This window comes from Pholcus phalangioides, unplaced genomic scaffold (genome assembly GCF_987345545.1).
Source record: "Pholcus phalangioides strain wild (caught in Gottingen) unplaced genomic scaffold, Ppha-v1.0 ptg000003l_1, whole genome shotgun sequence".
NCBI lineage: Eukaryota > Metazoa > Arthropoda > Arachnida > Araneae > Pholcidae > Pholcus > Pholcus phalangioides.
This window is the reverse complement of record NW_028301596.1, coordinates 21,752,111-21,764,043: the sequence shown is the minus strand read 5'-3', so window position 1 is coordinate 21,764,043 and position 11,933 is coordinate 21,752,111. Positions and strand designations below refer to the sequence as shown.

The window sequence follows — 11,933 nt, the reverse complement described above, 5'->3', positions numbered from 1 at the left end:
CGTAGACTGATTTATTTTCTTGGATGAACTCGCTTGAGGCAGTTTGTGTAATATCTGTACGCATATATCCTATGCCCTGTATATTACGGAGCACTCAACGCAATTTTGAAATTCCCAACTTTTTAAAATGTCCCGTTTTTTCAACGAAACTTACTTGGATCATCGATTTTAATATTAAAATCGATAATTTAATATTAAAATTTTAATATAAAATTCAATATTAATTAATTTCAAATTAATAATATAATAATGGTTTATAAACTAAATTACTTTAATTATGACTCAATCGTAATTCATTAATTACGATAGATAATATCAAAACATATATCCCACAATATTTGTCAAACATCACCTTTTTTTTTTGGTGAATTACATTTTTACCCATTGCGACTTGCAGCTATTTCCCATTCACAATTTTTCAGCGTTTCAGCAGCTTCACTTGCCTTTGACAATTTTTTTACTGTAATTGGCAACTTTACTTGCCTGTGACAAATTTTTTTGGCTGTATTTGGTAATTTTACTTGCCTTGGACAATTTGTTTTGGCTATAATTAGCAATTTTACTTCCCCTTGACAATTTTTTTTTTTTGGTGATAATTGGCGATGGCCCGTATGGATCCCGCGATTTCTTGTATTTTTATGAAGGAAATATGATCACACTTTTTACTATTGATACTTTTTACTGGAACACTTTTCGTGGACCAGATGAAACCTCCTCCCCGCACTCCGTAGGGCGGTATTCACCGACATGGTTTAAACTATAGTCACAATTTTTTGATAAAAGATCGACACGGATTGGTTAAATTCAGGTTTTTAACCAATCTATGTCGATCTCTTAAGCAAAAATTGTGACTATAGTTTAAACCATGTCAGTGAATACGGCCCTTAGCAGGCCACATTTGGTCCCTGATTTTAAACCTCTATTTTGAAGAACACCCATCTTCTTTTTCTGAAACACCCTGTATTCACGACATTCTCATCAAATGTTCGCATTATTAATCAACTACATTCAAGAGAAAAAAAACGCTACTGTTTCTTGGAAAGGCAATATTCATGCGCACCTCAATTCATCAAATTTGAAATTATGATGATAATTATGTGCGCAATATAATGATTATTTTCTTCCCATCTCTCGTAAATCAAGTTGACGCTCATTGCATAACACCCAAGATGCTTTTCTCAGTTTTGTGCGATTCGCACAGCTCCAAAGTTTTCTCTTACACAAACACAAAAACTTAATTTTCATAATGACAGTTTCCATCCCTCATAATTACAAGAATGGCTGCTACATTAGCATCATGAGTATTCTACGAAGCTGAGATCGTGATTATTCTAGGGATGATGTGTTTGTTGATCATTAGTTGCGCAAAGTTCACGGAATGGCGCAAAAGAAAGAAAAAAGTGATTTGTTTGTTATAGCACGTGGTTGGGGGGGAAATTTCAACTTCCTGGGAAATCAGTGAAAGTAATGTTCGAAACTCAATGTTTCTGGGTCATGACCACGGAACTTGACAGGTTCAAGTCTCTCCTTACCTCAGGCTGACCTCTTTAAAAAATCACGTTCTTCTCTTTTTAATACTATTTTATTGCTGCTAGGGTTCCCAGACGTCTGCGATTTGAAGGTTCTGCCTTTATCCGTGCGGTATTTCTAAAAAAAAAAAGTCTTTCATTTTTAATAAAATGGCCGGGTTTTGACAAAGTATCAAATATCGTACACGTATCACTTCTAATATGGGTAATTCACTTGTACAAGTACACTTGTGATATGGGCATTTGAATCCAGGGCCGAATTTAAGTTTGATGAGGCCCTAGGCCAAAGGTACTCAACCTTTTGGAGAGTGTGGGGCCACTTCATTCGTTTGGAAACGAGTCGCGGGCCGATTAATTGATCTGGAACTGGCATTCACAGCAAAAGGTCAGTGTTTAACCTAATAATACAAAATGGTCAAGTTCATTTTAACAAAATAAGGTTTGTGGTCACGAGTCACATCAGATGACGAGCCGTAGGTTGAGCATGTACCCTAGGGTATTGTAAGTAATGAGGGCTCGTTATACATGTGTCCAACTACGGCTGTCCTTCATCAACGACAAATTGTCGCTGTTTTTTGTGTTGAATGCATTGTAATTTATGGGCCCTAATACGCATCTAAAAAGCATTTTAAACAGTTGTAATAGAGGTTACAAAATTCTATTCCTACTTCACTGTGTTAAAATTTTATCTGTGAGTGATTTGCCTCGAAGAAATAACAGTTTGACATTTTTGAGGCCCTCTGCAGACCTTGGGGCCAGCTATAGCCTATAGCAGCGGTTCTCAACCGGTGCTCCGTGCGCACTTCCCCCCAAGGGCTCCTCCGTGACTCGAGGAAAATAAAATAAATCAGTAAATTTGATAGATAAATAAGAAAATGAGGCCTACAGGCATGGCCCCCACAAGGGGTGGGCTGACAAGGCTCCAGCCCTGGGGCCCGGGACGATTTTCACAATTTTTTTGCTTTTTCACGCTATAAATTCATCATAAAGAGGCCCGGGAAAATCTGGTCGGGGGGGGGGGCCCGCAAAAGATCCCAGCCTAGGGGCCCTGCTCCAGGATGTGGGGGCCATGCCTACAGGGTTCCGCCATAAAAATTATATACAAAAAGTGCTCCTCGACTCAAACGGCTCCGCCATAAAAATTATGCGCTGAAAAGGGATCCGCGAGTACAAAAAGGTTGAGAACCGCTGGCCTATAGGGATATGCGGCGCTGTTTGGATCTCATATTCGGCAAAATACAGAACATTCCGATTCTTGTAAAAAAACTGGACAAACGTGAGAATGAGTGCCAATTATAGGTGAAATTGCTAAAAAAGATTACCCAATAGGGTCCGAAATAGAGTTTTTGCTGCAAATAGCAGCGCTATTTCACTAAAAACATGACTAATTTGTGAGATGAATACTCATATTTATAATTTGCATAACATATTTCAGTCATGAAAATAGCTTTCATCCCCTTGATTTTATAATAAAGAATAAAAATTTAAACAAGCGTCATTGAAAAAACGAGGCATTTTTGCAAACAACTTGGACGACAAAATAACGGTAATGTACGGCAATGCTTTCAGTGAAATTTAGTTCCCATGATCTCCCCTAAGGCGCCTATAAAGGGGAGTGGACTCATCGTCCTCCATTTTTGAACAAAAAACTTGTTCGACACTCCAAGACAGCGGATCGGGAACAAAACTGACGTCACAATTTAGCCCAAACACGGTGGATGAGCGAGTCCAGTATTTCAAAGAGCTTTACAGGTCACCCTATCTCTTATTTCAGTAGAACCTTCGTGCAGAGCACGTGAGAAAACATCTTTCGACTGCCAAAAAACACGGAAAAGTCCCGTAAAATTCAGAGTCACATGATTTGGCTATACTGTACCTAAATCGGCCATGCATCCAGTTTTTTTTATCCGAAATCGGTGACTTTTGATCGATAGATTTTTCTGACCATGATACATAATAATGAATCAATTTTTGGCTTCAATCGGCTGATGTCCCGCTTTTTATCAAATAAATATGGTCACACGTGAGTGCCAGTACTTGAGAATTAGAAATCTGACGACCCTAACTGATGCTAAACCTCTGTAAAACGTCTCCAAGAACATCAACTTGAGCTAGTGCTATACTTGTGTCCAGCCTGGCCCAATAGTCATTCACAAATATTTACTTCCAATGTTTGCTCCCCCCCCTGCTGCAATGAAGCACCAGCGGCATAGGCTGGATACAGAGTGGCCCAGCCTAGCTCAATTCTTCGTTCGACCAATGTGTGGCCAGACCGCGGCTGGAAGGTCATGGTCGTTCTTTTCGAATAGCCTTCCAATACCAGTCTCAAATATTTGACGATCATTGCTATCATTGCTAATGGTAAAGCGGCCACACACCTCGCCCATGACCAACCTTGGAACGTATTGGGCTAGAATGGACACGAGTGAGGGCGGTCCTGGCTTTATACGAACGGTTCCACCTTTTCGCAAAATGCTTTATTTGAGCGGAAAAACAATTTCCCCCTTTAAAGGATTTTCGAGAGCAATTTCATTGATAAATCGACACCCCTAAGAAAAGATACAATAAAAAGTTTTATTATCGTTCAAAAATGCAAATAAGGAAAGGAAGCTCTTACACCATCGACAAGAATAAACCCATCGCTATTTATTTTTTCAGCGAATTTCCATAACAAGTTTCTTCGAATGTCGAACATGATGCGCATGACGCGTGGACAATAGCGCACACGAGAAACAAAAAACTGGGGACTGATTGTACAAAAAATAGAGTAACAAAAAAAACAAGGATGATCAAGATTCGTTGTTGTTTTTTCTTGCGTCGATGTTGTAGTCGTATCCGTAGGAGTCGCCGATTGGAGCCGGGTTTGCGGGATCGTCGTAGCTGAATGCATTGGATCCGTCGCCCTCGTAGCAGATTAGGAATTTCTGCCAGTAGTCGGTCTGGTCCATGGACGCCGAACCGCAACCTCCGGGACCCATCTTGTGGATCCGGGCGAAATCGTAGCAAGAGATGCCACCGTCCTGGTCGCAGTCTTTGCCGTGCTTCTTCATGTAACCGCGAACGGCCTGTTCCGCGCAAGTCTTGTTGTTCAGGCAAGTCTCGAAATCTGTGAATACATACAAATTAAGTTTCTGAATAGCAACCACACACATGTAATGAATAAAAATCACAGAAGCACACGAATATTTAAAAAAAAAAGGCGAAAATGATCAAATTTCACAAATTTTCAATTTAATTTAAGTATGATCGGCAATTCTTAAATGGTTTGTCGAAGCAACCCGGGGTTCCTTCGTACAATACAAATTATATTGAGCGTAGGTAACATGTCTGTGATTTGCAAACCAATATGTCACGGCAATGCAAGGTGTTACCGAAGTTCTTGGAAATCAAACAGGGAGTGCCGCTGAATACTCGAGATTCCCAAAGGTGCTACGAACGTGAAAATGGGGGAATCTCTGAATTACAAGCTCAATTTAAATTCCCCACTGTAAAGGAGAAAACTTCAATAACTTAAAGGTATTGATTTGGTTGCCTCTCAGAGACGTGTTAAGAATATCATGAGCCCAAGGGCAAAAATGTTCTCCTCGGAGCCCCCATCTGGCTACAAATGCCTGCCTACCAATTTACATGCTTACTCTCGAAAATTTCAATCAGAACAGATCTTATTTTCATGAGCCCCCCCCCCCCTGCACTTTCGTTCCAGGACCATGCCCCGCTGGGCTCCCGCGTTAAGACAGCAATGTGCTCAGATTCAGGAGAGGGTAAATCCCCCTCCATTCACTAAAAATTGGCATAGACGGTAGAGGTGGACAGTCAACCCCCGTTCTAAGGGTCCGTAGCTCGTATCCACTTATGAAGCCAGTGTAGTACACTTACACTTTTCGGTACGTGATAAGCCGTTCACGGGGTACTCAAAAAAAAACCAAAAAAACAACACTTAGTAATGGTAAGAAAAATAAGTGACGTATTGATGGGATACGTAGCCACCTAAACACTCAAGATGCTAGCACAACTGCATTCGTCTGCGCAGGTAAGATTGAATACTAGCAATAGTATGTGAGCTGGGGTCGCTGGAGCACCCACAACACTTTGAGCAACCCCATAATTTATTCAGAAACCTAAATCTCATACTTGAAGCTCAAGCCAAGCATCCCCAGCTGTGTTAAAATTCCGGAGCCCCTGAATCCCTGTGGTATAATTGTCTTTTCCAGCCGTTCGGTACCGGCTCTCAACAGTGGGTAACAGTTTAACACTTTGTGATCTTATATCCACATGGAATCGAAGGAAAGGGATCATAGGGAAAAAACGATACTTCATTGTTACAATTTCCCCTTACAATTACAAGAAGACCTACCGAACTTTAAAGTACCAATTTGAAGTACAGAAAGAACCACTGCAACGCAAAGGGAGACCCTGGTAAAGAAAAAATAATCGCGGTATGACGCTCATACTACTACAAGTAGCAGTGGTCCGGACAACGATCTTGTTTTTTTGCATTTCAGATTTATTATAAAATCAATATAGCGGCGGGGGTTGCTCACTAAAAGTTCTGTGCGAGAGGCCCCACGCCAATATCTTCGAGCCCTATCCCTACTGGTCTCGGAAAGTGACATAAGTCGAATAGAAAAATAGTAACAGTACAAAGTATAGCTATAATATACAGTCGAATCCCGTTATAACGAATTCCAAGAGATAAATCACTTCGTTATAACGATATTTCGTTATAAAGGAATTTCGGGTTTTTGCATTGTTCCTATGTAAACTTATCTGGGGGATTAGTGTTCGTTAAAACGAGATTTTCGCTATAACGGTATTCGACTGTAGTACAATATGATGTAAAAGGATTATACGCAAGTCACTTCAAGGTGGTACTTGGGGAGCAACCGGATCAAGCCATATATTGTTAAATATGAGAGGAGAAGAATATCATTTTATACCATGAGCCCTTCCTTTATCTCCAGGTCTTCCTCCATCGTGCCAGTAAGCCCACGAAATCACGTACGGTCCGCAGAAGTACGCGTTGCCGGCGTTGTGGCATTTCAAGCTCGTGTCACAATCACTGCTACCCTAATAGGAGAAGAAAAAACATCACGGGATTACTATGGAATTATTACAGTTAAATAATATACATTTAAACATGAAGAGAATGCACAAATCTTCAATTTGGGGGAATCTGGAGACGTGCAGTAATTGCGCGTTTTTCAATGGACGAAAGACAATGGATCGAAAAGGACATTTTCTCTCAAAAAGAACCGACTTCTTATCTAAAGAAGCAAGAAAAGAAAACACTATTGCTAAAATTTATTGGGGGAAGGGATCTCAAACAGCTTGAGCCTCACTCCTTGGTTCGGGCGCCTGTGCATGGGATGTACTACGTTTTCGTATTTTAAGCTCGAATTTTCGTCTTGCATTTTACGGGTCAGACAGTTCCGCAAAATGCAAGACGATCCTACGAACCTAATACAATAAGTCCCACCTAGGATCCATGCATGCTCTACGATGAACAGAGTTGCCACACGTCCCGCATTTCAAAGCAATGCCCCGATATGTTGTATTTTGATTTGTAGAGTTCTCAACATCAATCACTCAGTAGCGTCAGAGCCGGGAGTGCTATGGGTGATCGAGCACCAACGAAAATGTAGAGATGGTTCGAGCACAGGGTATGAAAAAATCATGATTTTTTTTAAAATCTGATTTTTTGATTTAAATCGGGTTTTTTTTATTAAAATTAAGTGACTGCTTATTAATTAAAACAAATCTGTTTATGTAACATGTAACATGAAAGGTGTCGTTGAGCCCAAATTAACTTCATAGATTAACATTATTTTTTATAGAGAAAAGTGCTTTTATTCATGAGGCTCCTCCTTCCTCCCATAAAAGTGAATGAGGTGGTGGGGCAACTCCGTATCACACACATAGTGCAGACATCTCAATTCACTCGATGCACAACCAAAAGGTCATTCAGCATCAACTAAATAAAACAAATTCTATTGACAAGATTATTTCTTGCATAATTAATGGAGACTTTCATGATGTTGCTTAATAGTTTACTCACTTTTATTCTTTCACAGATTCAATGAGTTTTGGTAAAAAAACGAGAAAACTCAAAATTTCAATTGTGCCACATTGTAATGCACTGAAAATACTTGGTGCAGTTTAGCTAAATGCTAAGTTCAACTCCCTATATTTTTCTGCAATTTTTTTCCATGCACAAAATCTAGAAATAGAGCAGTTTTCTTTCTGCACTGTATCTAGGGATTATAAGTTCAAGTTTATATTTACCCTCAACATCATCTACACTTCTTTTAATCGAGAACTCTACCATATACCAGGTTACTTTTACTTCAATATCATTAGTTATGTAAAGGAAAAACAAAATTTAAATTTTTTGATTTAAATCGGCGTACCCTGTCCGAGTACCCCTAGAATTGATCCAGAAATCGAAATTTTTTACATAAATTTCAAAACAAGCATCCACTGGTTCGAAACACTTCCGACGTCGCTGTCACTACTTCTACTAAGCCGTACATGCACCTCGAAAACATTCCTCTGCGGAACTTTTAACAAATTGTTGTACGTTTATGTAATGCACCTAACGTAAAGATTGTTTCTGAGGAATGCCCGTTAGTGTTTTAAGAAGTGCTACCATCTAACTTCAAAATTCAGAAGCAAAAAAAAAAAAAAAAATCTGCAGTTCATTTGGCTTATTGTATTTTGCGTGAATTTTAAATATCGTCGGTTTGATTGGAGAGACTCTGCGGAGAGTTTAAAGATGGCGCCATCTGCTGAACACAGACAATCAAATTTTGACAAATTTCATGACTACAGCATACGATTACAAATTTTACTCAGGGCGCCCATCTATTTATTGACTTAACAGCTCTCTGAGAAGTTCATGTCCTTATTTTTATTTCAACTTTGAATATATAATAGCGCGCACACATTCACTATAGGTACCTATTGCTCACCAAGGATGGTGTCAATAGGTTGCTATCCATGCAAAATATGCAAAATCATGAAACTCTTAACAATCTTGGCATTCTCAAAACGGTTAGGATGATGCGCGGAAAAAAAATAAGTGAAACGAAAAGAAATTGTAAATTTCAATGCTGATTTCACTTACTTGGCAAATACAATCTAAGCATTGTTGCGAAACTTCCGGTACAGTGAGACGGCGATCTGGACTTTGCTGCCCTGAAAATAAGTAAAATAATTAAGGTCTCCTCAAAATATGTACGTACATCGAAAACATTTCTAAAAAACGAAACGCAATGACAAATAACTAAAAGTGTTTTCAAGTTTTAAACCCGATGTGTGTTGGTTTCGAGCGTTATAGCTCAAAGACAGCTGAAGGTTATACAGAACGTGCTCAAATACGTATAGCCCCCGGATCCGAAGCCGCTGTCAAATGACACGTTTGTATGCGTTTGGACGCAATATCACGTCCTTGATCGTAAAGTGGTTAAGCCAAGTATAGGATATTGAAGAAGACGTATTTAGTTAAAAAGACTGAAATCAAACATGTGCGAAAAGGTTTTGAAGTTACGTATTTATCATGTCAGCTTATACGTAAAGACGACGTAATATAAAATAACTAATGTCATTCATGGTTCAACAGCCTTAAAAATTCCACACCTAGCTCGATAATGAGTGAAAAAGATGGGGTGGAGGCAGGACAGTCAAACGCAGTCCTCCCAAGGGAAAAAATCATTGAATATTTTTATTTATTTATTTTTGCTTATTTATACGCACATATAATATAATATGCAAAGTATACGTGAAATTATGAATTCACCTCTTAAAAATAAAAAATCACTTTAGAAAGACAAGTACATAAAATCACTGTGAATAATGAAGGTGAAATTATTTTTTTCTGAGTGGAAATCATTTTTGAAGTAGAAAATAAGAGTAACCGTGTCTGTGTTCCTCATCTCACACACAAGTTTGTCCTTGGGCAAACACGACTTCTTAGGGCCCTTTATACATAGCATTTTTTGAGGCAGATACGTACAAGGTGTAGAGGGCCCGTATCTTCCCTCAAGACGATAAAAAATATTTGTTAATATTTTTGCAAACAAATTAAAATATCGAAAGGAAATGCCAATTTTGTCACCCGAATGGTCCCGAAAATCTGTGGACTCTAAACACATGCCCCGTTTGCCCACGCGCGAAACCGCCATAATTTTTTTTTATGGAGTAGGCTTTTTTCCAATTTTTAGCAGGTGCAAAGTAGGGGAAGGGGGATAAGGAAAAGTGCTCCACATTGGGAAATCAACTTCATAAAATGGCTGGGCTTATCATTCCTAAAATAAAAAGCTTTTAAGACGGCTTGATATCTCGTCATTAACGGTCGGTGAGGGGGGGGGGGGGGTTAATAGTTTCATGAGTCAGAATTTTAGAAATAGAGCGTGGGGGGATGGGGGTTTCTTAAATATTTTTCGAGTCATGAACACCATGCTTACGAGCAAGTAATGACCGTGACCGTGAACAAGTGATACAGAGCGCCAGATCAATTAATAATTAAATTTTAGATCTACATCTCCATCTTGGATTTCACTACTAACGTGAAAAGTTGCAAGTAATGATCAGCGGCAGCCTTAAGCGGTGTGGCCACACGGGGCGCCAAATTCGAATTAAATGGGTGAAAAAAAGCTTTGTCGACCAAAAAAAAAAAAAAAACATGAGCAGGGGTGTGCCAAAAATAGGTCCCGCATGGGTAGAGAGTTTTTCTCGAGCCGCATCTGGTAATGATGGCTCACCAATAAGAGCTGTAATGGGGGATTGAGTTATCTGGCACAATTGAGAACAACAAAGTAATCCTAGACCAAAGAGCGAGACAGTTTCTTTAAAAGCGGGATAATCATGCACATTTTGCTTAATATGATGTCTAGAAGTAGAAGATGTCTGAAGAATATGAATATGTCTGGAGTAGACAGTGAATCCACAAATGTTTTTCGAATTACATTGAGTGATCCATTCCTCACTTTGTGTGAGGTGGTTTTTGCCTCGCTATAATAAGACGGAGATGAGAATTCATCTCTCACGAACGTACAAAAACACATCAGTCAGCCGATAGAAATTTTTGTCTATATTAAATTATGCACAATGGTTCTAAGTTTTTCCAGCAACTTAAAAACCGGTTTGATTCAAATAATATTGATGAGACGGAAAACAGAACTAAGAAAACTAAAAGAAATTCAAAAAAAAGAGAAGAGGACAGACCTCTGGTCAGTCTAAAAAGAAGTTGGCTCACCTGTAATGATGACCATAAACGATGCCAACGACAACACCAAAAGTGAAGTTTCACGATTCATGACTTCCTTTTTTTTGAGTGAACCGAGTCCTTCACGAATTCAAAAACCAGTGAGAACTAAAATTCGAAGCCGTTGGAAAGTGGTTTTTCTATTTCGCCAAAAAAAAAAAAAAAACAGAAATGGGGAGGGGGGTATTGGAAGTGGAATAAATAATCTGTGCACAATCAGTGGAACAACCAATGAGAATAGCAGTTGCAATCAACCGGAATGCAGCTTCCCTTGTTGGTAAGGTGAAGGAAAAGACTCGTAGAAACAAGACGTAGTAGTTAGTTCTGAGAAAGAAAAAAATAATGATGCGATACAACACGGACGGCTCGTTCCCTCCCTCTTCCTCTCTCTAACTTTATGTAAGACTTGCCCAGAAGCAAGGTATAACATCATGCATCTTGGGCGTTTGTTTCATACACGTATGACATACGTATCAACGCTGCCATTATCCGCATCACGTGGTTGCTTTGCAATAAAATAAAACAAGCTCAAGGCGAACTCGCTGTAGGGAATATACAATTCGTCATTAAAATGGTAGTACCATTTCTGCCTTAACCCTTTAAGCGAACGGCAGAAATCACTAAACCCCCATCAGAAAAATAAAATGTCATATCTTCTGTTAATGAAGTGAGCATTCTTCCGATTTCCAGCAAGTGAAAAAAAACTAAGGCGGTATAGGAGAAAAGTATTCCATTGAAAAAACCACAAAATGTCTGGGCTTGTCAATGTTAAAATGAGGCTTTCAAGGAGGGCGAGATATCTCGTCAACGGTACTTGAAGGTTTAACTTTCGTCTTCTTGGTGTGCTGCTGCTGCATCCTAATTTCGGCTCCGACGTGGAGTTCGATATACACGCCCCTTAATGTGATCACATCGAGTTTCTGATAACAATAACCGAATGATAATTACATCCGAAAAAATCCCGTTCGCCAGTACATACATTCCATTTGGTCAAATGGGACGATGGTAAACGGGTACTGGTTTTTAGCCATATTCCTAGACCTCTGCTCCTTTTTCTCTTAAAAAGGGTATCGCAGATAGGAGCAGCCTCCTCATTTATTTAGAAATGGCCTGTATATATATCGTTTGTAGGTATTATCATA

General features: G+C 39.3%; 1 protein-coding gene across 1 annotated transcript; it reads right to left on the bottom strand.

Annotated features, from left to right (window-relative positions):
• Positions 1 to 4,089: 4,089 nt before the first annotated feature.
• LOC149088280 (lysozyme-like) lies at positions 4,090 to 11,192 on the bottom strand. The gene is made up of 4 exons (XM_089246303.1): positions 10,783 to 11,192; positions 8,653 to 8,723; positions 6,467 to 6,596; positions 4,090 to 4,635 (listed from the first exon to the last, which is right to left on the bottom strand). Exons 1-4 carry the CDS (start codon positions 10,841 to 10,843, stop codon positions 4,319 to 4,321), a joined length of 579 nt encoding a protein of 192 aa, XP_089102429.1. The 5' UTR covers positions 10,844 to 11,192; the 3' UTR covers positions 4,090 to 4,318.
• Positions 11,193 to 11,933: the final 741 nt, after the last annotated feature.

What these genes read in the sequence shown, in the direction of transcription:
- LOC149088280 (XM_089246303.1), bottom strand. Translation starts at nt 10,843, where the DNA reads ATGAATCGTGAAACTTCACTTTTGGTGTTGTCGTTGGCATCGTTTATG. An exon ending in GTTTATGGTCATCATTACAG is followed by an intron (nt 8,724 to 10,782) that starts GTGAGCCAACTT and finishes ACTTATTTTCAG; the next exon opens with GGCAGCAAAGTCCAGATCGC. An exon ending in GCTTAGATTGTATTTGCCAA is followed by an intron (nt 6,597 to 8,652) that starts GTAAGTGAAATC and finishes TTCTCCTATTAG; the next exon opens with GGTAGCAGTGATTGTGACAC.